The following is a 24,641-nucleotide window of genomic DNA, read 5'->3' on the forward strand; positions in this document are numbered from 1 at the left end:
GATGAATGGATGTGAAGGTAACCAGGAGTTTCAAAATCACTGAGAGTAGTTTTTTAGTGGAATAGTTCTGTGGGAGTTGAAGCTCGAGGACTGCTGTCGCCACATTGTTTTGAATCTGCCAAACCTTTCAACAACATTTCATCTTTGATGTGTCGAGTACAAAGTGGCGTGTATTTTATTTCAGTACGACAAACGTGCTCGGACGAGTTTACTCATTTATTTAGGGAGCAAATTGCCAATATAGACGCCAGAAAGTTTGATCTCTCAACCCTGTATGTGACATAAATGCTTCAATAAGCACAGGGAGTATGTTTTAGAGAGACATGAGTGAAGACTGCAGACTGAAAAATATCAGCACAAATGTGATATTAACAGTAGTAAAACATTTAGTATTGAGACATCTGAGGATTTAATGTTAAATCTTTGTTATCTTTAGAAATGTAGTGATTTATTTTACAAGCCATACTTGTGGAAAGTGGAAATTCTCAATGTCATGTTATTACACTTAGTGTGGGTATAAGACATGTCTCTCTCTGTGTGTCCTGCAAGGCTCAGAAGGACGCAGGAGAATGTCACATCAAGATCCCTGTCATCACCTTTGACTCCCCCGAGGACGAGAGGCAGGAGGTGGAGGGAGGAGAAGAGGTCACGGTCTCAGAGGAAGAGTTGACACCGAAACAGCAACAGGTGACAAGTCAAAGCGAGGAGTTTCATCTTTGTAAGGAAACGACCAGCTCGGAGTCTGCCACACTCGATTGTCCAGACCCAGACCAGGAGCGTCTCGGCCCGCCGCTGACCAACGACAGCTTACCGAGCCCGCTGTTGACAAACAGCTCGTCAGGTATCGACGTCCACTCCCACCCTGACGACACAGACCCTCTGGATGTTAACGTGGATTCGCAAGGGTTCCTGCGTCTGCCGCCAGCTCTGGGCCGCTACGGGCCCGGAGGACGGACTCACATCCGAGGACTGAGCATGGACAGTGGGAAAGATGCAGTGCTGCTTTCAGACCGCTCACACAACACAGTATGTAACTCACATTATTTTGGCTATAAGTCGCAAAATGTAAGTAAGTTGAAGTGAATACACTATCCAAAGTTGTAAAAAGTAAAGTTTGACTATGGTAACAGCAGGAATATGAACACAAGTCTTAGAAATCATTTCAGAATTTGCACTGTAGCAGATGAAGAAGGAATTCTGATTGTGAATAGCTGATAAAAACACACATGCATTGCAGACGTATTTGACCTGAGAGTAATGCCGATTAAACATGATTAAACGCTGGTTAAAGCAGGGGTGTCAAACATATGGCTGTGGGCCAGAACCGGCCCGTCAGAGGGTCCAATCTGGACTGTGGGATGAATCGACTGTGAAATGTTTACATGGTAAATATTGTAGAAATCACAGGTATTTTTCTCAAGAAATTTCCCGTTGTACATCATGTGTTTTGTAAAAGGAGAAATTGAAAATGGAGCTCTTGTTTGTAGATTATTATGCAGTCGTGTTACTGGTCCGGCCCCATGAGATCATATTGCACTGCATGTGGCCTCTGAACTAAAATGAGTTTGACAACCCTGTTTTCTTTGACCACTGGGAATGGGTTATACTGTATGTTGGCAGTTTTCCATTTCTGTTTCACTATCTTCACACACACACACACACACACACACACAAACAACTCTGTCTCCCTTTTAGACCATGACCACTTCCAAGTCAGATCTGGAAGCAAAGGAGGGCCAGATCCCCAATGAATCCAACTTCTTGGAGTTTGTTTCCTTGTTGGGTTCCCTCAGCACCCGAGGGTGTGGGACCAGCGTGCAGGAAGAAGAGAAGCTGGAAGGCAAACAGGAAGTTGGAGAGGAGAAGGAAGGTGAATCTCAGCTGGGAGGTTTCTTTCATCGACCGCCACCTCTTATATTCACATGTGTTTGAAAGAGTGCACACTCACGTGGTTGACGAGGGAGCTGTCAGTCAAGAAAAGTCTATACAGAACAACACAACTGCTCACTTAACACTGACTCACACATATACACATTTTAAGGCTTTGCGTTGGGCATGTTTGATGCTTGGGGCTAGAGACAGCTGTTGCGTGTCTGTCTGACAACAAGCACCTGCATCAGAAGAACAGTCTTGTCCTGAAGCTGCTTTTGTCAGTGTGATGACTGAGCGTAAATCAATACATGTGATTTAGGTGGCGAAGAAAAACAAAGCAACAGACCAACATGCCGTTTGGTAATGTTTGACGCATTTAAAGATTAGGTTTTTAAAAAGTCAACACAGATATTTAGTGAAATGCAAAGTTGTGGTGGCGTAAACACCAACATAAGCCGGACAATCACGTTAAAACTGAGGGGAACCGTGGAGCAGAGATAAATATCTGTGTCATTGTGACCTCCTCATCTGATTGGAAATGAAACAATTGGCTGTGGCTTGACGTCACAGTGTTTAATGTTTCTCTTGATCTCACCAAAGACTCTGCCTTTTGTTTTATTTGCAGAGAATCTGAGTATGAATTCCAGGCCAGATGATACGTTATCTAAGACCGACACTGACAAAACTGAGAGACCAAAACCACCCACCAGCCTGCCTACAGACACACTGCAGGCTATGCCACTCACACAGATCCCAATCGTCTCCCCGGACAGGTACGTACTATATATTATAGTATATACACACGTATGGAGCATCCTGTTTATCGACTGATTGTATTTCTCTGGTCTCTGGTTTCTCCAGTCCACAAACAGACAGAGAGAAGGACCCAGATTATGACTCCCTGCCCTCACAAACCTCTCAGTCAGAGAGTTCTATGCTGCAGGTCATCTGCAGACCAGAGGCTACCAACAAAGAGGAAGCATACACCTTCCATACTGTCCACAGTAAGCAGCTACCAGTCGTCCGTGTTTGCGTGGGTCCTGGATAGATGTAATGCTTCTCTGTGATGGGGATACACAAAATGTTTTGAGTCACATTTCATGAGAAAGAACAGTGAGATGTTGCAAATGCAGTCTCTCTCTGTGAGGAAGGATGGTTGGATCATGTTTTGATCTTTTGCATAAATATGCAGTTTGTGATGAAATGACTGCACTTATACAAAGAGATTTTCTGACAAGTTATGCTGTATGTGCTTGTTTCACCAGGGGACAGGCCTCGAAAGCTGTATGCAGAGAGAGCCCTTAACCTGCCACTAGGAGCTGAGCTCATCACTGGCAACATGTGGTACCGATGTCTTTTTTAAATCTCGGCATTGTCATTTTCCTGTTCACTCTTGTCCACTGGTTCCATTCATTTTGCTCACCTCAAATATGCAGGTTAACTCCACAAATTAGCATCAGCCTTAATATATTTGCGTGTGTGTTTGCACCTCCAGTGACCTGCTGTCGACTTCTTCCAACTCGGAGTGCCAGGACGGACTGGTGGGTCACACGGACTGCCCCTTCCAGCGACGCATTATCCCCGCACACAGGCTCCGACCTCGGAGGACGCACCCGGAGATCTTTCAGGTTTCTAGCTGCTTTTATTCTGTAAACCAGTGCTGGAATGTCACAAAAATCTGGCTTTTTGTTTTTTGCCATCGTCATTGGTGAGACAGACATCCCTGCAGATGTTATGGGGACTTGATTTTTCTCCAATAAGAAGACAAGTCCTCATAATGTGACTGTGTAAACAGATTTAGGTCCTCACAGCATAAGGAATTCCAGAGACACACACAGCATCCCTGTGTGTCCCAATCCCTCCTTGGCCCTGTCGTGGTGTCCCTGTCCCTCTTCTATGGTTTCCTTGCTGATGAAGCAGCAGTAAACATGTCCGTCATTTTTGAGCACTTTTGGGCATCCATGAGTAACGGCTGACGTTTTTTTAAGCCCACATTTTCTCTGCTACTCCGTTGTGCTTTGGTTTATCCATTTCTTTATTTTTAGAAGTGATCCCTACGTCTGCTCCAAACAATGAGAACCTCTAAAGACCGAGGGAGAGATAGGAAGACTACTAGTGAGAGAAATGATTGGGTCGGCCAAGTGTCAGTATAGGAAATGAAAGAATGATCCACTGTGGGGAATCTGTGTTGTCTACCAGCCCACCAGATTACCAGTCAAGCCCTGCTTCCAAACATATACTTTGCAGTGTATGCATGCAAGTATGGAGTGTAATGTCTACCAATAACCTATTATCTAAAGTTCACTATTTGTTTGTATCATGTGTCCGCTCACAAATACTTGCATGCAATTACACGTGCGATATGATATCCAGTCCTCCAGGTGATTTCATGCCCTGTCACTAATCATCAGTTGGTGGAGAGATATAACTCAGTGAGAAAATGTAGCAGTGGATATAATTATGTGTTATTGGTTTCAAACCTTTGTGTTTGCTCTTTGTTCAGCCGTAACTCATTGACTTCCCGTCACGAATGGCTCGACATCAGTGCTGGACACAGACCAGCAGCACAGGCATGGTTTGCATGGATCAGCTGTTGAAACAACAGAACACAGATTCCCTGCTGAATGATTAATGCACCACTTTGTATGTGTGTGCTTGCTCATTTTTGTTGCCTGCTTACAGGAGCTTTTGTGGCATAAGCACTGACTCGGGTTAAAGTTAGATTTAGATGTGCATTTGTCAGTGGTTATGGTTTGGGCAACGGCTTTGGTGAGGTTTGTCCTATGAAGAATAGCTGTGCAAACCTGTTTGGGCGTGTGTGTGTGTGTGAAAAAGATGTTGCACTATGCGGCTTCATTGTCTATAATGACTGAAATGAACGGTTCTGCGTTTGAAATGTAGATCTGTCTTTCCCTTGTGTTGTTGCATTTGAATGTGTGTGTGTGTTCCAGGTATTACTCATGTTGTGGGGACCTACATCTGCTTACTCAGTCACATTGCGGGGACATTTTAAGGTGAAGACATGTTGTATTAGTTAGGATGAGGTTAGGGTTGGGTTAAGGTAGTAGTTATGGTTAAGGTTAGTGTAATTCTTCAGGGAATTAATGTAAGTCAATGTAATGTCCTCTCAAGTCATGGAAGCCAAACTGTGTGTGTGTGTGTGTGTGTGTGTGTATGTGGCTGCAAATGATTTGTATTTGTGTGCAGGAAGAAGACTCTTTGGATGAGTCATCAGACACTTCCACTCAGGAGAAACCAACCAGGAAGATTTATTACAAACTGGAACTGTTTCCTGGGAAGTGGATCAACATTTTATATGACAGACTCACCCTACTTGCTCTTTTGGACAGGTAATACACAAGATGCCGGACCGACTGTCAGTGGTTTTTGCAGCTGTCAGGGGTTTTACATTCATTTCTCCTGTGTCCTTCAAAACCTAATAAACAAGCAGGTTGCAACTCACTGAAGGTTTGTTCTCTTGTGCTTAAAAAAAAGGGAAATATTGTAACTTTATCTTGTTTTTCTCAGTTCAGTAAACTTTTTGTATCATTTTATTTCAAGTTGTTCAAACTAATTTCTTCATAGTTTATAAAAGTGCATGTTGCACGTGCACTTTTCCACCCCACACTTCTGGCACGGCTCGACTCCGCACTTTTTTTTGCTTTTCCATTAGAGATAGTACCTGATACTGACTGTCATGAGTCGGGAGTGCGACGTCTGACACAAGAATCAAGGCGCACAAAGTCAAACTGTAGATCAGTTAAAAGACTTAAAGAATCCTGAAAAATGTCCAACATTTAGAAAGGGGATGTCTAAAATAACAAAAGTAACAGAGGAGTCTGGTGTGTTGAGCGAGCCACATCACAGCCCCTTCCGCCACATTTCAGTTCAATGACTGTGTGCTTGCAGGAAGTACTGAACAAATCTTTTTAATGAACTGAGTCTAATGATTCAGTTACACCGAAACTGCTTTAGGTCACTGTATCTTCAAAAGTTGACTGTAGGCAACTAGACTCTGTGTAGAGAGTCATGATGTGAATCAATGCAGGTCATTCACACACTGACCCGGTTTCAGGTTGTTAGTTTCACCTGAACCGAGGTGTGAAAAAGGGTTTGTTAGGGTCACCTGATTGTTGGAGTTCACTTGTGTTGCTCTAGTGACTGTGTCTTAGTCCACCTCTTCTGTCGAGTGATAGTTTCTCCAGTTTTAACGTAAATGGCTTCTTTTAGTCCTCTTCCAAACCATCTGTCTTCCTTAATCACATGTAAGTGGACAGATGAGCTGGTTCTTCTGTAAATGTAAAGTTCAGGACAATCCTCATTATGTTGCTCGGTATAAACCCTGTTGCTCTGTTTTTCTCTCAGAGTTTTGTCCTTTGGCTGAGCCAGTCTTTGTCTTAAAGTGCTGCAGGGTTTTGTCGTGTGTACAGGAATGTGTTGTTTGTTGAAAGTGTTTCTCAGAGACTCCACTTATGTTGTTGTCTAAGGTTCTTCTTTAATAGCTCCTGAGTGCAGTCTTGTAACCCACCCTCGTCTGTGCATGCGCTGTTTTTATATAGAAATCAAGATGTTTTGGAGAATCTAGTTGCAGTCTTCATGGCCTTCATGGTTTCCTTCCTCGGGTTTGTGCTTCTCAACCACGGCTGCTTCAAAGACTTCTGGGTCTTCCAGTTTTGCCTGGTCATCGCCAGCTGCCAGTATTCCTTACTTAAGGTAAATTATTATGAATATTTCCCGCTTTTTATTTCACAGATTCTCAGAATTGTAATGGTTTTTTTTGTCTCTCATTTTCAGCTCTTGTCAAGTCCTCAGTTAACATTTATTGTTGAGTAGTTAATTAATTGAATTTACATCTCAGAAGATGCAATATTATTATCACAGGTGCACAGATGCATCACCTAGTCATAAAAGGAGAATAAATAGCTATAAAACAAGGTAAATAACTATATCAAAGTGCTAGAATGGACAATGAGACACATCAATATGTCAACTTTAGGTGCACATTGATTTTAAGTAAATGTACGGGCAGATTTATCAGTTCCTGTTGTTTAATGATTTTAAACGTTGGCGTCTGTGGTTTTGTTTTCCAGAGTGTTCAGCCAGATGCAGCTTCACCAACACATGTGAGTATTTTGATACTGAATCTCTCAAGAAAGTTATTTTACCCTCATATATGCTTGTTTCCAGTCTCGGTTGTAAAGTTTCACAAACAATTCTCCTTTGAATTTGAATTTGAATTTGAATTTGTTGCGTTATTGAGGTTCTGAGCTTTTTTGCTGCTCTCCTTTTTCCATCACATTACTCATACTGTGCTGGAAACCTTATATCATCCTAACTTGTGTGTGTTTTTCCACGTGTGCGTTTCCTCCAGGGTCACAACCAGCTGGTGGCCTACAGTCGAGCAGCCTACTTCTGTATATTCTGCACTCTGATCTGGCTGTTGGAGCTGCTGTTGAGGCAGAAGGACCTGCCTGTGTCCACGCTGTACGGGGTCACCATCGTCTGCCATGATGTCTTGTGCTTCTTACGAGACCTGTTAGTGGGTAGGGATGAATATATCAGCCGGTCATGTTGCTGCTTATACACCTGCTTATTTCATAGCGTAAAATGAGTCAACTTTTATACATTTAACAGGTTTTACCTACTGCTTTCCAATCATCTTCCTGGTTGGCCTCTTACCTCAGATCAACACGTTCACAATCTACCTGTTGGAGCAGATTGACATGCATTTTTTTGGAGGGACAGGTTGGTAAAGAAAATTACTGTTACCTGTGTTTTGACATGTTTGACTCAATGTTAAAAAGTCTTGTTTTGTCTTCTCTCCAATGTGTGTGTGTGTCTCAGCTGCCACAAGTCTCATATCTGCGATCTACAGCATCCTCCGCAGTCTGACTGCTCTGTCTCTGCTCTACGGCTTCTGCTTCGGAGCGCTCAAGGTAGATGTTAACAAACACACACACACACACACACAAAGAAAGTGACTGAATTTGTGGTCATAGTATTCAACTTGGTGAAAGGACTAGAATAAGAATAGCAGATATGATTAGTCAGGGAGTGTCACTCATAGAAGTTCTTCTATTGTGTATATACTTTATATTCTTAGTATTACAAGTGTGGTTTTCATATAAGCCTCTCGAGGTTTCCACTGCACTCTCATTTCTTTTATTGTACTGCATTTATGTGTGTGCAATCAACATAATAAAAATAACATTCTAGATACGAGGTCCACACGGTTGGTGTAGTGGTTAGACCTCTTGCCTTCATAAGCGAGAAGACCCAGGTTTGCAACCTGGTCGGAACAAGGTCCTTCCTGCATGGAGTTTGCATGTTCTCCCCGTATCCGTGTGGTTTTTCTCGGGGGATCTTCAGTTTCCTCCCACAGTCTAAAAACATGCAGATTTTGGGGCTTAGGCAAATTGGTGACCTGTCCAGAGAGTACCCCACCTTTTGCCCTGTGTCAGCTGGGATTGACACCAGTGATAATAATGCTTTATTCTCGTGTGGAGAATAAAGCATTAGAAGATGAATGAAAGTTCACCAATGTCACCTGCTACCAGGCACCTATTGTGGGATAGCTGTCAGTCACGCTGACATGCTTTGTTATCGTCTATTTTCCTCTAAATTCGAGCATCATTTACAAAACTGAGGTTTTGATTGTCTGAGGTTCTTTTAAAGAAGACTTGAAACTAGTGACTGAGACTATCAACTGCTCTGGAATATGTTTACTGGTTGTAAATCAAGTGAGAAGTAGGCTCATTTCCCTCAGACACCCATTCAAACACACTTCTGTTTTTCAACCAGCAGAGAGAGAGAGAGAGAGAGAGAGAGAGAGAGTGGCCCCCTGGTGGCTATTCAATATATTCTTACTTTCAAGTTGGCCTCAGTTGGCCTTTATATACGATCTCCCTGATGGAAAACACATGATTGTAATGGGTGGAAGAGGCTTTAAATTGTGAAGATGTTAATAAGGCATAGTTGTGTGATTAACACACTGTGTGTCTCTCTGTGTGGTTGTGTGTGTGGTTACAGGAGCCGTGGGATGAGCAGCACACACCTGCTCTGTTCTCTGGTTTCTGTGGCCTTTTGGTGGTTTTCTCCTACCACCTCAGCCGACAGAGCAGCGACCCGTCCATTCTGCTGTGAGTTGCGTACTGCCTCCAACTGTAATATCACATAAACATAAATACAAGATTTAAGAGATTTAATTTGTTGACATGAGGACATAAAGAAATGGTGGTTCCTCCTCCTTTGTTTGTTTATGCATCAGGTTTACTATAGAAACTGCCATAAAAACATAGTGGCACAAAATGGAGGCGTCTGTAAAGCAGGACTCTTGTCTAAAAGTACATATTTAAAAACTTTTTTTATTTTTATTTCAAAGCATTTAAACACTTATATAAACACACTTATTAAGTATTATATTCTAAACCTGCCAATAACCGCTGCTAAATGTTTAATTGTGGCCTTAAACTTGTTTATGGCCAGAAAACAACAAACACCCATAAAAAAAAAGAAATACTTCAAGGCAATATTATGTTACACCTCAAAGTGCATAAACATTTTATCGATTATATGGAACTAGATCCTTTTGTTATGTTGTTATCTAAGACAATTATATTTCATAAATCACGTGATCCATTAATATGTCAAACATAAACAGTAAATATTGTTCTCTCTGTTCTTTCCATTTTTATTCCTTTTAGTCATTTCAGGTCAGATCACTGTGTTCTTAAATCCCCGTCTTTCACATTTTTAACCACAGATCTCTGATCAAGTCAAAGGTGATGCCGGCTCTGGTGGAGAGTGAGGAAGAGGAGGAGGAGGAAGCTACAGAGATTAAAGACCCCTTACCTGAGAAACTGCAGAACTCTGTGGTAACAGACGGATTAACATCAATGACTGTTTGGAGATCATTAATGAATAAGAGGAAATAAAAAACCTGTTTCATTTCCTCCTGTGCTTCACAGAAAGAGATCCTGCTCTCTGATGTGGTCGTCTGCTCTATCGCCTACATCCTCACCTTCGCTATAACGGCGAGCACTGTGTTTCTGTCTCTCAAGGTGAGACTCTCAGTCGCTTTCACGCTGCATTTTGCATGATTAATAACTCAAGTGTAATCAAAGTGTCTAACTGCTTTAACAATGCATCTTCATTGTGCCTCTACCATTGTTAACCATCATGCATCCAGCCCTTTGTCACCATCGTGCTGTACGCTCTGGCTGGGACTGTGGGGTTTGTCACCCATTACCTCATCCCGCAGCTGAGGAAGCATCACCCTTGGTTGTGGATCTCACACCCGGTCCTCAAGACTAAGGAGTACCATCAGTTTGAACCGAGAGGTCAGCATGTCTGCTGCATAGTGTCCGGCGTTGTATCCCAACTATTTAGGAAGTAAACAACACTGGTAAAAAAGTCAGAGAAGACCACCTATCTATCGTCTATCTCACTTGTATTACTGTACATTTACAGTGTATCCCATACTATTCATCTTTTAGCTTATGTTATATTGCAGCAACACCTTTAATTTACCATGTTATCTTTCCACTAAACATATGGTCACATATGTCACTACTTTTATTATAGACTATCTATCAACATTGTAAGTGTAACTTACAGTGTAACTGGCAGCATGTTTGCAGGCTACTTCATGCATATGAATATAAAAATGTCTCACTGAAAAAATATGAGAAATATCAACTTTACATGCTTTCAATGCATAAAAACCACCTTTCCCTCGTTAACTTCCATTTGAATAGGCTTCTACATTTATGGTCTATGGCAGGGCTGTCACACTCAATCACAAACGACGATGTTTTAATCAGAATTATGGATGCTGGAACAGCCAGACCACAATATTCTTTTCTAGATTACCCTCAAGCAAATGAGAATATATCAAATTTGAACAAACATGTGTGATTTCAGGAAAACAAAATGCAGAAAACAAAGGAAACAAACACGGCAGCTACTGCAGTGCATTGTGGGATTTGTTGTAGGAACAGTGTATGTTACATCTAACAATTAAAAATAGCCAACTAAAATAATTTTGCGGTGTGGATATAATTGCATCTATGGTTATACCGGTTAAACAATATTGGCATTTAGCTGAAAGTGCTGCTAAATAAAATCTATACTTTCAATATTTCAATAATAACATGTCAGCTTTCCTTCGATTCTTATCCGCTTGTGTACTTTCTTTATTCTTTTCTCGTGTGGCAGAGGACGCTGTGCTGATGTGGTTTGAGCGACTGTACGTGGGGCTTCTGTGCTTTGAGAAGTACGTGGTTTACCCGGCCATAGTGCTGAGTGCACTGACCAACGATGGCTTCGCTCTCAGTCACCGCAAGAAGCTGGGAATCCAGTGAGTGGACACCTAAGTGGCATTGTCAGTGTGTGTGTGGTGAACCAGCTGCTGAATCTGATCTCCTGTTCATGCCGCCTGCAGCTGTGATGTTCTCCTGACGACCGTCGCTGGGCTGAAACTCCTGCGTTCGTCCTTCTGCGACCCCAGCTTCCAGTTCCTCACGCTGCTCTTCACACTTGTCTTTTTCCACTTTGACTGTCCACGTGCCTCAGAGAGCTTCCTGCTGGACTTCTTCATCATGTCTATTGTTTTCCACAAGGTGAGAGGAAAATGGACCGCGAGACAGCGGATGCCATTGTCAAGTAGAAGTGGTAATGACAAAAGCCTTTGTTACCACAAGAGTGCTTCAGAAAGATCTCGGCTTTACAGGAGAAACATTGTTCTTGTATTATTTTCAACTTCTTTAATGTCTTCACTGATGTTCAGGCCTCTCTATTTGTGGAAGAACGTCAAAAGGTCTTGAGTCTGAAGATGGCGACCACATAGGAATAGTGTCCCAGTATGGTTTTGATGCTGATTTCTATTTTTTCTCTCCAGATGCGTGAGCTGTTGCTGAAGCTCCATTTCATCCTGGTTTATATTGCTCCCTGGCAGATTGCCTGGGGCAGCGCGTTCCATGCCTTCGCTCAGCCGTTTGCGGTGCCTCGTATCCTTTTGTAATGAAGTCATAAGTATGCCTTTAATGCAATGACAATAAAGGCATTCTATTCTATTCTATGAGCCCCAAAAGTGGATGAGGATAAGGATGGAAACACGGGGGAAAATGCAGAGGACTGGGACACTGAAAAGTCAAATCATCTCAACAGCAGAGTCATGGAACTGAAAAATACCAAGAAAAACACCAAATATGAGAGGAAAAAACAGCTAGAATGCTTTCAGTGTGATAAAAGGTATTAGACACAGGTGAAAACAATAAGAGGCATCAGTGGCACAGGAAAGTAAACAGGGGGAGTAAATGCACTGAAACAAGAAAACTAGGTAATTAATTAAGGAAATTAATAATCACTGAAATTACAAAACACAGATGTACAAAGTAGGGACGGCACGATAACACTTCTCTGTGTCTGATACCGTGATCACAAACTTGAGTATCTACCGATATCAGTCCGTCTTTTTACACCCTTGGTTAGGTTAAGGCTGTGTAAAAGAGTGAAAGTCAAAGTACATTACATAAAATGACAGCGTGTGTCCTGTGTATCCAGCCATTGTTCTTTCCTTGACTGACATGTGTGTGTGTTCAGATTCAGCCATGCTGCTGCTCCAGACTCTACTCACCACCGTCTTCTACACACCGCTGGCTCCCTTCCTCGGCAGCGCCATCTTCATTTCCTCGTATCCACGGCCCATCAGGTTCTGGGAGCGAAACTACAAGTAAGGCTCAGACAAAGTTAGTGAGGCGTGACAGAGGATTTGCTCACGTTTAGGGAGAAAAGAAAACTTGAAAGCAGCTGTTTCAAGTGCAAACTGTCAACAACATCCTGTGAAAAGTGAAACGATGCAGTCCAAAAACGATCACAGAAGACACTAAAGCATATGTCATTAATCCACTGCTGGAAATAGATCCAAACATGTCCACTCATTCCTCCTGTTTCAGTGACATTTATCAAAATCCACAGTGTTCCAGATGTGTTCCAGTATATTTAAAGTAGGAACCAATGCAACAGACATAAAGCTGACACAGAGATTGTTTGAAAAGTATTGAAACAGTAACAGCATTGTCAGGTTAATATTTGTAATTCAAATCATCATTTAAGGAGATTACGAAAGTGGACAGTCATTGGATTCTGTATTTCTTCCTTGTAAATTATAGAATTTGCCCAAAATAATGTGTTCCTATTGTTATTGAGATGTGCAGGCAGACAGACAGACAGACAGACTCTACCCTTCCCGTTCACACCAGCCGTCTCACTCACACGTCCCCTTTGTTCCCCTTGACTTATTGATGTGACAGACAGTTTGTGCTTCACTTTGCTGAATGCGCTCCAAAAATACTCCTCCACCGCACCTTTGTGGCACAGACTCCTGTGATTATATTTAGACCGTGTGTTGTTAGCATTTAAAGTGAAATTTAGGAGATTAAAAAACCGCTGACGGCAGCGTCTCAGCTGGGATTAGCACGGATAACAGAGAGGAGTGTCTGATTTCATATTAAAATATTTAGTTTAAAGCATTTCTGGTTGTGGGAACATGAATGAATGAGGACATTAGTGAGGTAATGTCCATGATCATTTATCTGATTCCATTCACACTGTTGGAGCTTGGAGATTTTTGCTTTATTTCACTTCCAGCGTTGGGCACAGGGTGCGATTTTCTTTCATAACTTCATGTGTTCACACAGACGCTTAAACAATGACGTTGACTTTGGCTGCATAATTTTTTGTTGACTGTCACATTACACTTATTATATGTTATATATCTGTTTTTCACAGTTAAGGGTAAACTTAGCCTCACAACTGCACTTTTATTTAGTTTTTATAGTCGCGTAACACACATATGGGCAAATTAGAATCTCTAATTAACTTAACACAAAGTGCATGTGTTAAGATTGTGGGAGGCAGCTGGTTGTACCTCAAGAAAACCTATATCCATATAGTGAGAACGTGCAATAGAACACATATTCTTGCTGTGAGGCACCAATACTAACCAACTTACCACCGTTCCTAACACACCGTATATAAACCTTGTTCATTTCTCTATAATTTTTTGCCTCCTGTTACTTTCAGCACAAAGCGTATCGATAACTCCAACAGCAGACTCGTGTCCCAAGTGGACAAAGAGACAGGCAAGTCCTATCTTATAATTGCATGCTGTAATATGTTGTATTTCTTTTCATAATTTAATTTCTCAAAGCTTTTTTTTTAAGAGTAAGGAGTAAACCATCACTCTGTTTCTTCTCTTCAGGGTGCGATGATAACAACCTGAACTCCATATTTTACGAGTATCTGACACGCTCGCTGCAGCACTCACTTTGTGGTGACCTCATGCTGGGCCGATGGGGCAACTACAGCGCCGGAGACTGTTTCATTCTGGCGTCTGACTACCTCAATGCCCTGGTCCACGTGATCGAGATCGGCAACGGGCTGGTCACTTTTCAGCTGAGGGGTCTGGAGTTCAGAGGTACAGCCCTTGTTCTTCTGAATTTAATGAAAGGACTGCACCACGTTTACCACCATGCCTCTCCATCCCAGGTACGTACTGCCAGCAGCGAGAGGTGGAGGCCATCACAGAGGGCGTGGAGGAGGACGACGCGTGCTGCTGCTGCGAACCGGGCCACTTGCCTCACATGCTGTCGTGCAACGCTGCTTTCAACCTGCGCTGGCTGGCCTGGGAGGTGATGGCCACCAAGTACCTGCTGGAGGGTTACAGCATCAGTGAGAACAACGCTGCCACGATGCTGCAGGTGTACGACCTCCGGAAGCTGCTCATCACGTACTACCTGAAGGTACATTTAGTACCTGGCATGTTCTCAGGTTATGATGACATGTCAGATCACCAGCTGAATATGACTTGTTTGATTTTCTTTTCATCGTGAAAGCATTGCAGATATAAGTGTCATGTTGCAGAACCTATGGTGGCCTTCAGATATCTTTGAAAGTGAAATGGTGTTTCGATTATCTTGTAATAACATGGTGGTCCAACATGGGAGCCTCGTTTTGTGGTAATGAAAACAACAATTCATACATTCAGTTGATGTACACTCAAAAAAACTACTCCGCCTGAAATTATATCAGAAGAATATTATAGAATCTTTTGAGTTTTGATATTTTCCCATTTAGCTGATCCTATTGCATCCAATAAGAAACTTTTAGTTGACATACTCGTGTGCACAGTGAAACCACAATTAGCTCTGTACAAGTCCACTTCCTTTGGCCAATCTAAAACACACGCGCAAATATCTGTAACTGGTGCCACAGGTCGCGTAAAAACTACAGAATGACTTGCATATTTACTGTATGAATGGTATGAATTTCCATCTATTAATCTACCAGTTTCATCCAGAGAGATCCAATGCGACTGCGTGGCTTCATTGGTATCAAATTTAATCCTGATATTTTCCATATGGACCAAAAAATCTCAATAAAGTTTTTTACAGACATTATTATGGCTGCAAATGCAAATAAATCTTTTCAAACGAAAATGTATGATTTAGTCCCAAGACCCTGAACTCAACATGATAACTGTCACTGTTTACTGTCTCTCTGAATCCTATGGGAACACTTCAGTGCACTGTATTCTGTCTGCTGTGTACACAGTAAATGCTCAAATTTCACTTATTTTGGCATCGGGAGTCGCTGGTATTGAGGAAAACCTTGTGTCACTTTAATAATGCATCAGCTGTAAACATATCCAATTACCCTCTCTCCCCTGTGCCACTTGTCTGAACACACTCCTAAATATTTACCTCCGTAAAGGGTTTAGAGTGTAATTGGCTAATAACCCAATATTCTCAAGCGTAAATCACGTGTAGAAATGGCAGCTCACCAATAGTTATTCCAGGTTTCCAGTGTTCAGTGATTTACTTTGAACCCGTTTAACTAACTGAATCCTCCACTTGTTCTTCCAGAGTATTGTCTACTACCTGGTCCACTGCCCCAAACTGTCCACTTGGCTGAAGGATTCCAGCATCCAGGAGGCGCTGCAGTCTTACACCAAGTGGCACCACATTGAGCGGGACCCGCAGGTCTTCAGCGTGAAAATCGATGAAGACTACGTGCACTGTCTGCAGGGGGTGACGCGGGCCAGCTTCTGCAATGTCTACCTGGAGTGGATCCAGTACTGTGCTGGAAAGATGGAGACGGTACGTCACTGAAAGTCTCGTCTATCCAACTTTATTATTGCGTAGAGCAGCTGAGTGAGAGTTGTGATGCTTTTCTGATCAGACAAAAACTGCATTTATGACTCTTATCTTTAGTGAAACACTTGGTCCACGGCATCCTCATGCTTGTTGCGTGTCTCTGTATTTGTGTCCAGCCTGTGGAATGTGATGAAGACTCTCCTCTGGTGACTCTGTCCTACGCTCTGTCCGTCCTGGGGAGGAGGTCCCTCGGCACTGCGTCACACAACATGTCCAACAGGTAAACATTGTTCAGGTCAAAGTCAAAGTAACACGAATGTCAATCAATAAATAACCTGCAATCATTCATTTGAACGCTGTGTGTGAAGATCATGGGAGAGCTCATAATGCTGCAAAGTATAATTATAATATTCGTGAACATTCAACGAACCTGCAGGATTTTATTAGAGCTTATATTTTTACCAGTGTTTTTTGTACATTCAAGTGAATTTTGTGTCCCGCGTGTTTTTGTGCTACAATTTTTTTTTTTTTTTACCCTTTGTTTGAAATAGAGGTTGATGAATTGTAAACATACCTGAGAAAAAGTAGTGATACTGGGCTTCAGTAAAAAGTTTGGCTACAAAGTTGCAAAGTTACTGGGAGGAAAAATGGATTAAACTCAGTTCAAATATGGCGTCACGATACATATTTACCTGCAGTGATGCATAAACACCAGAGGGGGGCATCAGTATCTAACTGTTTAAGCATCAACTTCATTAAAACAGGTTACAGCTACTGCAGTGAAACAACCTTGAGTCTAAAAATACTTTTTCACATGTTTCACAAAGCACGTTTTTCTCTTCTCTCTCGCTCTCAAAGTCTGGAATCTTTCCTGTACGGTTTCAACACCCTGTTTAAAGGCGACTTCCGCATCGCCACCAAAGACGAGTGGGTTTTCACCGACCTGGACCTCCTGCAGAAGGTGGTGGCTCCTGCTGTCAGAATGAGCCTCAAACTGCATCAGGTAAGTGTGCACTGGCCCTTTAATTATCCACATAATGGCTGTATGTGTCTATGTAACCTGTAATTTTACTTCTCTTTTGTCTTATTGAATGTTTCTTTTTTTAACTGCAGCTAAATGCAGATCTAACACATCTCTAATGTTCAATATAGGCAGAAGAGAGAGAATCATATATGATGCTAGTGATGTGTGCATAAAAAGATAATGAACCGTCAATAATGACATGATTTAAAGTGAATGTCTCCTCTCCTCTCCTCTCCTCCATCCTTGCCCTTTCAGGATCACTTCACCTGTCTGGAGGAGACTGAGGAGGCGTCCATCTTGTACGAGGCCATCACAAACTACCGCAGCAGCCTGGTCATCTGCCACGAGAGCGACCCGGCTTGGCGTAAGGCGGTGCTCTCCAGCCGCGACACACTGCTCACGCTGAGGCACATGATCGACGACGGCACGGACGAGTATAAGATCATCATGCTCTACAAACGCCACCTCAGCTTTAAGGTCATAAAGGTAATATGTGCACAGGTTGCATCTTTCCAGGACATATATATATCCAATTGGCAATTCCAAAAAAGAGAATTTGTTGAGCATTTGTTTTGCAGGCATTTTAACAGTTTAAAGCAGATTCCTAGTTTGAATAACCTCTATGCTGCAGGATAAGAACCGAATGCATGTATTCTAACACTTAAAGAAGGCTTCATGTAAGGGTTTTGATCTGCTACGTTTGACTCTGCAGTTACTATAATTGCTCCCATTGCTGCGTAACTCTCAGCACTTTTTAGTTCCAACTCTTCAACATCATTATATGACACATTAAACTGCATGTGAAGCTAATAAAAACTCTTCTGACTTTGACACGCGACAGGAAAATGTGTTACTAACCACCATGCCACATTTTAATGTTTGAAAAAGTCACTTAAAATAATAGGTTTCATATCATTCTCTGCTCTCAAACGCTGTCCGTTGAAGTGAAAAGCTCTGGTATAAAACCTTCTGTTTGACCAACATGTCTCACTGCAGATCAATAAGGAGTGCGTGCGAGGTTTGTGGGCAGGCCAGCAGCAGGAGCTGGTGTTTTTGCGGAACCGGAACCCAGAACGTGGCAGCATCCAGAACTCAAAGCAAGCACTGAGGAACATGGTCAACTCGTCCTGCGACCAGCCACTGGGATATCCAATGTTCGTGTCCTTCACAGCATTTACACTTTCATAAAAAATACTGTGCTGTCATTGTTGTCTTGACTTTATATGTATGTTTTTTTTTTTTTTTTAAGGTATGTGTCGCCGCTGACGACGTCATACGCAGGAACACACCGCACACTCCGCAGCATCGGAGGAGGAGCTTTGAGTCTGGATGCCATCCGCTCGTGGCTCTGCTCTAAATGGTTACGGTCAGTTCATTCTTTCCTGTTTCATTCAGTAGTGTTGTCTCCCTCCTCTGGTTCAACCACCTCCAACATTTCCTGTGTTGCTTCTCTCTTCATATGCATGAATATATATATATATATATATATATATATATATATATATATATATATATATATATATATATATATATATGTATATTCGTATTTGGTTAAATAAAATTTGGTTAAAATAAATGTTCAATAAAAAGAGAATTTAAAATATATATAAATAATATTATTTTGAATAGGTAAACCAGACATTTTCAAAAGCAACCTTTTTTTTGTTTTTGTTTTTTACATTTGGCCCCAATCCTCTTCCGTAGGTTCTGAAAAAGATGCTTTATTTGATTCATTTAGAGCTGTTATTACTAGAGACTATTCCAGCTCTGTGATTTATTTAGCAAACATTTATCTTTTGAAAATGTCTTATTTACCTATCATATATATATTATATAACATACAGTATATATATTTTCATTGAAAAGAAACATGGTCCAAAAACAACACATGATTTAGATCTTTCCTTGGGTAATATCACAATCTGATGCAGCAAAGTATGACCACTTTTTTTTACGTGTGTTCAATGTTAGGAAACCAGATTAACAAGATAAAGTTTGTACAACATGAAAACCTGGTTAGGGTTAGCTTTGTGTCGTACCTTAATCAACTACTTACCAAACTATAACCAACATTTGGTCTCAATGGTTCAATGTTTGTTCAATGGTTCAATTTAATGTGTTTTTCTGTGGTCTAATTGAGAATTGAGAATGTAATTCTTTCCATCATATGATAAATAATATCAATCCAATCATCTGGTTCCAACCATTTTCTTATAATGGCTTTGTTTGCCTGCCACACTTAAAATTCATCTGAAGAAATGTGTTCTGTCACGTTGCTCAGATAGTTATATCATCTCAAAATTGAATGGGATGTCTACAGTACATGGACCGTCTTCCTAATATCTATTATCAGCGGAGATGACCAAAATATGTGAAAATGATTTTTGCCTCAAGAGAGACCACACTGTCTCCAGCAGATGGAGCTTTGAAAGATAATATTTGATGTTATAGAAACAGCATAACTTGAATCTTTAAAAAGTGAGTCCGCATTAACAAACTCTGAGTTAGAGTACACACTTAAAGTAGAAACGTAACACACTCCTCACAATCCTGCGGGAGTTCTTTTCTCGTGCAGTGAAGATGATGTATGAAACATTACGGTAGCTTCATAAAACAAGCTCCATGATACGACTGACTTTTAATTCAGAAGGGATTCATTAAAACATATTTTCATCAGCCATGTATAGCGCAATAATTCCACATGATTTACCGCTTTGGTCTGAGCAACAACCAGCCGCGATAACTTATCATTTCCCTAAAGCAGACCACTCATCCAAATCACATTTATAAAAGAAAGTCCAGTGTGTCCACTGTGTCAATCAATCTGGATTAGACTTAAGCCGTAGTGTAATGTTCTGGCCGCCTGACGACTTGAGTGCTTCTCTGTAGATTTACAGATATTCAATTGCACCAAGAGCGATGTCTCGACTGAGTTAATGTACTTTTAAATACAAACACCGGGACGACGGGAGTGTGGCGATGGAAGGCAGCCAACTCCTTTTGACTTTCTGCTGTTGCAGCAAAAGTTACCTCTCACTTCCCTCTTAATCTCTCTCTCTCTTCCTCTGGATTCACTGTACATCTTTTTCTCACTCCTCAGTCCCTCAGTGTAGTTTAATGTATAGTCTCTGTGCAGCTCAGCTAATAGTGTGTCTGTGTGTGTGTGTGTGTGTGTGTGTGTGACACTCTTGCCTAAGCTTCTTAGTGGCTGAGTTTTCCTTTCAGATTAGGTTAGATTGTTAATCCTGTTTCAGTGAAAGGAGTTGATTCACTTTCACTAAATAGCAAAGGATTCAAGGAGACACAGTGTAGCACTACACTTATGTATGTTATGGTAAATGGTTTGTATTTGTATAGTCTAGAGTTTTGCCATTCACCCATTCACCCATTCACACTCATTCACTCACACTTTCATCTAAGTGCAGCACGTTTTCCATCTTTCATACCCATTCACACACTGCCGGCACAGCCATCAGGAGCAACACAGGGTTAAGTGTCTTAACGGCATGTAGACTAGCTGAGCCGGGAATCAAACCCACAACCTCCAAGTTATTAGACGACACACTCTACCACTGAGCTTCGTAGTTACAGTTACATAACATCTCTCTCTTAGGTAACCAGCTGGAATATTCAAGACTCGCTAAATTTTTGATGGCCCCTTTCCAGTGTGTGTCCCTGCACTGATATGAACATGAATAAATAAATCAGAGCTGTGTATGTGTGTGTGTGTGTGTGTGTGTGTGTGTGTGTGTGTGTCTGCAGGGTGCGTAAGGACAACATGACCAGCTGTAACAGCGGAGTCAACATGGAGGACGTGGACTGTGGTGCCGGTGGTTCGTCCTCGCTGAGCCACAACCGCCCGTCCTCTGTCACGTCCAACAGCCTGAGCCTCCACCAGCACAGAGCCAGGACGACACACAGCCACCGACACCACAACGCAGGTTTAATGTGCTTCTGGGTTATTTATGCCAGATTATCGCCACTTTACACCTGTAGTCCCTGATGCAATAAGACAAAAACACTCAAGTGCATACACTAAAATGGAAGACAAACATAAAAGGCTGTGATCCAGTTTGCAAATACTGGTTTCTGGGAGGTTAAGGAAAGAAAATGCGAAGTTTTTAATATTTTTCAATAGTTGTAAACCATTAAAGTTTAACTGACACATTTTTCATCAACTTATTAGCAAATAAAACACTCAAATTGCTCAATTCTGTGGCCCTTGCCTGTATAAAGCTAATTCTTTTTCTGTGACTCATCCATTAATCAACAAATGATTTCAGCTTCACATACTGTGTTTGTGATTGTGCAGCGAGGAGGGAGTACCGCAGCCGCTCAGTGCAGCCCCAGAGTCAGCGTCCACCTGTCAGCAGCCAATCAGGACCCATCCTGGACTCAGGCTCCACCCATGGGCTCGTCCAACGTCTGTCCAACAGTCAGCTGTCCTTTAACACCTCCATAGCCTCTATATTCTCCCAGGTACACACACACACACACACATATATACATTATTAAGTTAAAATGGAAGGTACATTGTGTAAAATGTAGCCACATTTATTGTGATTTAACATGGAGAATAAAGTAATAAGAGGTTTTCTTTTTATTAAAGGTCCCCCGTCTCTCAGGAGCAGGTGGGATCAGCTCACAGATCCAAACATCACAGCATCAGCAGCGTTCCAGTCAGGTAAGAACTTCTTCTCACACTTCTATACAAACACTTTGTTAACAGTTTTTGAAGGAAACCCGGTTCAAGAACTGTTTGTTAAAGGTCCAGTGTGTAAGAACTAGTGACATCTAGTGGTGAGACTGTATATTGTAAGAAACAGACGACTCCTCCACTCACTCCTTTCTATAGTGCATCCGGGAACTACGGTGGCCTTCACAGACCAGAAGGGATGACAGTCTTTTGTGCTTTAAGCTTCCTCTTCAATGCTGTATAAACAAACAAAATGGCCGCCCTTGCCTAAATACATGTAAAAGGCTTGTTCTAAGGCTACAACACTGTTTATTTCAAAGTGATTATACAATACAATACAAACAAATGCGTGTGGGTAGTAGATTTGTAAGTTCTCACATCCGCCTCGTCTCGCCCAGGTGTCCTCGTCCTCATCCACGCTCAGCCTGCTGTTTGGGAAGCGCAGTTTCTCCAGCGGCCTGGTGATCTCGGGACTGTCGGCCGCCGAGGGAGGCAACACGACGGACACGCAGTCCTCGTCCAGTGTCAACATCGCCATGGGGCCCTCACACAGGTCGAGCAGCAGGGCCACACAGGTAGGGAACAAGTCAGCAAGTAGACACGCTTACTGTATCCTGTACCTCATTTGCAGAGAGCTGCTTCACATTTATGTTGCACACATAAGCCTGACGTAGCGTCCATGCTCCACGCATGTGCACTCAATCTCACATTCTATTCCCACTGTGGCAATTACACCAGGAAATTGCCCTCATTTGTAAGTCCTTATGTTCTTTGAGTACTACACATGTCCCGGCAGACGTCCTCATTTATATTTCCATGGATACCATGTTCCTTCTTGTCTCTTTGGACCAAAATAAGAGCGTGCCACCAAGTGGATGGGAAAGTGTTACAGACACAGAGAGCATGTGCAGACGCTCGGTCCACGGAGAATCAAACTGAAGGCGTGCTCACGTTTGTCCGCATGGGGCAGGACTATTCAATTACAATTCAGGACAAATTTAAAAGGTACATCACAAAGTGCATGATATCAAAAAGGGGCACGACATTAGTATTTGTTTCTCTTTGAAATAATGTAAACATTATGTCCTATATGGCCCACTAACATCTCACAGTGCCTTTAACAGAATACAAAAACACAACGCTAGGACCGTATTTAGGAATCTTTGAGGGAAAGTGAAACGTGTTTCTCCAGTTTTTTCTCAGTGGCCACTATGAAGTCGGCTATGGGCCGCATGTGGCCCTCGTGCCGCCATTTCAATAGCCTGGGCATAGAGTTTACACGGACCAAGGAGGAAATTCATGATGTCATGCGGAAGCTAGCGCACCTCTGCGCACACGTCGACGCAGTATGACCCCTGGTCTTTACTCGGGCCGTCATTGAACAATCATAGTAAAAATGATCTTGTTAGTATATCATTTGAAGGAAAAGTTATTTGAATCAGAGTTTGACTTTTCTCGCTCCTGGAGCCACTGATGTGTAATATTTTTATTCCGTCACCACTTTCATGTACTTCTGTGGTGGTAAAGATAGGACATTTAAGGGGAAATGAAGTACGTTTTCTTGAGGACTAGGAAGATCAATATCCTCTTAATATCCTCTAAAGGGACGGGGAGGTATGTGTTTGTTCGTCTTTCTTTTTCCTCTTTCGTCTTCATGTTAAGTGAAGCCTTTGTCGAGTGTGTTACTGATCCTCTCATTTCAAAAATGTGACAGCAACATGTCTGTTTTGTGAGCTGTGGTGAGTGTTGCAGACGTTAGCGGCCGGTGTTTACAGTCAATTACAAACATGTCACAACATGAACGTTTGCATGGCTTGGGATGAGCAATGGCACATGTTCTAATTTGTCTCCCCGTCTCCTCGTCTTTCTCAGTGGACATCCGAGCCATACGAGAGCGTAGACGCCAGCCACTCCCACGTCGCAGTCACAGTGAAAGACGGCACACAGTCAGGTGACCGATGCTGCAGCCAGGGGTTGGACGAGACCCAGGAGGACTCGGCGTCTGCTTCAACGGCTCCGGAGGCAACTGATCAGAAGACCGTCTGAGAGAGAGAGAGAGACAACACGCACACACGCGCACTCTCACACATGCTTCTATACAGAGAGGACTGTATGAAAAGTTACACATACACAGAAGAGTACAGAGGACTGTATGAGAGCATCCATGCACACAGAGCTGCCTCCTCTCCTGTCCTCAGCATGTGGTCTCACCCTGTTGTCTGAATGTAAACTAGTCTGAAAACGTGATCTTGGCTCCAGATGATGAATTAAAGACATTTTTAAATGATGCCGCCTCTTTATACAGAGTCACCCAATAATCCATGAGAACCCACAGGGTTGGTGTAGCGGTTAGGAGCAAGAAGACCCAGGTTTGGGGTTTTTCTCTGGGTTCTCCGGTTTCCTCCCAGAGTCCAAAAACATGCAGATTGGGGGGATTAGGGAAATTGGACACTCGAAATTCAGGGTGTACCCCGCCTTTCACCCCCATGTCAGCTGGGATTGGACCAAAGTGGGAGACCTCCCTGTCCCTGACCAATAAATCAGTATTGCCATCTCCTGATCTACAGTGTTTGCCATAATAACACTTTTGGTTCATAAAATACTGAGATAAACGGTATGATTGTTGATTTGTTTTTTCTTTTTTTTTTTTTAAAAGCACATTCTCAATAAAATGTTACTCAAAACGAAGAATCTAGGTTTATCTGCTCATCACCCGACACCTTCACTCAAAGAACAACACCGTCAACAGTTGGCAAAAATCTATTACTTATTTATTGTAAGTTGTTACATTTAGATTTCTTTCTCTAGCAGCACTATTTAAATTACAGATATCCAAGGGCAGTTACTATAGATCAGTTTGCTCTTAATGCAAGATGTCATTGTGTAAACAGAG

General features: G+C 42.2%; 1 protein-coding gene across 1 annotated transcript in view; it reads left to right on the forward strand.

Moving 5' to 3' along the window:
* Window positions 1–24,035, forward strand: part of pcnx2 (pecanex 2) — a 30,063-nt gene extending 6,028 nt beyond the window's left edge. The window contains exons 7-40 of the mRNA XM_044046296.1: window positions 550–1,026; window positions 1,696–1,870; window positions 2,498–2,645; window positions 2,734–2,876; window positions 3,138–3,216; window positions 3,368–3,500; window positions 5,080–5,222; window positions 6,432–6,585; window positions 6,963–6,995; window positions 7,244–7,415; window positions 7,507–7,617; window positions 7,717–7,808; window positions 8,902–9,011; window positions 9,635–9,746; window positions 9,840–9,932; window positions 10,061–10,211; window positions 11,089–11,230; window positions 11,315–11,492; window positions 11,771–11,879; window positions 12,475–12,604; window positions 13,957–14,015; window positions 14,135–14,350; window positions 14,422–14,675; window positions 15,798–16,031; window positions 16,205–16,308; window positions 16,887–17,031; window positions 17,308–17,538; window positions 18,049–18,206; window positions 18,302–18,418; window positions 20,815–20,993; window positions 21,365–21,531; window positions 21,662–21,736; window positions 22,147–22,323; window positions 23,621–24,035. Coding sequence (XP_043902231.1) covers window positions 550–1,026; window positions 1,696–1,870; window positions 2,498–2,645; window positions 2,734–2,876; window positions 3,138–3,216; window positions 3,368–3,500; window positions 5,080–5,222; window positions 6,432–6,585; window positions 6,963–6,995; window positions 7,244–7,415; window positions 7,507–7,617; window positions 7,717–7,808; window positions 8,902–9,011; window positions 9,635–9,746; window positions 9,840–9,932; window positions 10,061–10,211; window positions 11,089–11,230; window positions 11,315–11,492; window positions 11,771–11,879; window positions 12,475–12,604; window positions 13,957–14,015; window positions 14,135–14,350; window positions 14,422–14,675; window positions 15,798–16,031; window positions 16,205–16,308; window positions 16,887–17,031; window positions 17,308–17,538; window positions 18,049–18,206; window positions 18,302–18,418; window positions 20,815–20,993; window positions 21,365–21,531; window positions 21,662–21,736; window positions 22,147–22,323; window positions 23,621–23,794 — 5,175 coding nt within the window. The 3' untranslated portion in view covers window positions 23,795–24,035. The remainder of the gene's footprint in view (window positions 1–549; window positions 1,027–1,695; window positions 1,871–2,497; window positions 2,646–2,733; window positions 2,877–3,137; window positions 3,217–3,367; window positions 3,501–5,079; window positions 5,223–6,431; window positions 6,586–6,962; window positions 6,996–7,243; window positions 7,416–7,506; window positions 7,618–7,716; window positions 7,809–8,901; window positions 9,012–9,634; window positions 9,747–9,839; window positions 9,933–10,060; window positions 10,212–11,088; window positions 11,231–11,314; window positions 11,493–11,770; window positions 11,880–12,474; window positions 12,605–13,956; window positions 14,016–14,134; window positions 14,351–14,421; window positions 14,676–15,797; window positions 16,032–16,204; window positions 16,309–16,886; window positions 17,032–17,307; window positions 17,539–18,048; window positions 18,207–18,301; window positions 18,419–20,814; window positions 20,994–21,364; window positions 21,532–21,661; window positions 21,737–22,146; window positions 22,324–23,620) is intronic.
* Window positions 24,036–24,641: the final 606 nt, after the last annotated feature.

The sequence above is a fragment of the Solea senegalensis genome, linkage group LG15 (assembly GCF_019176455.1).
Source record: "Solea senegalensis isolate Sse05_10M linkage group LG15, IFAPA_SoseM_1, whole genome shotgun sequence".
Classification (NCBI taxonomy): Eukaryota; Metazoa; Chordata; class Actinopteri; order Pleuronectiformes; family Soleidae; genus Solea; species Solea senegalensis.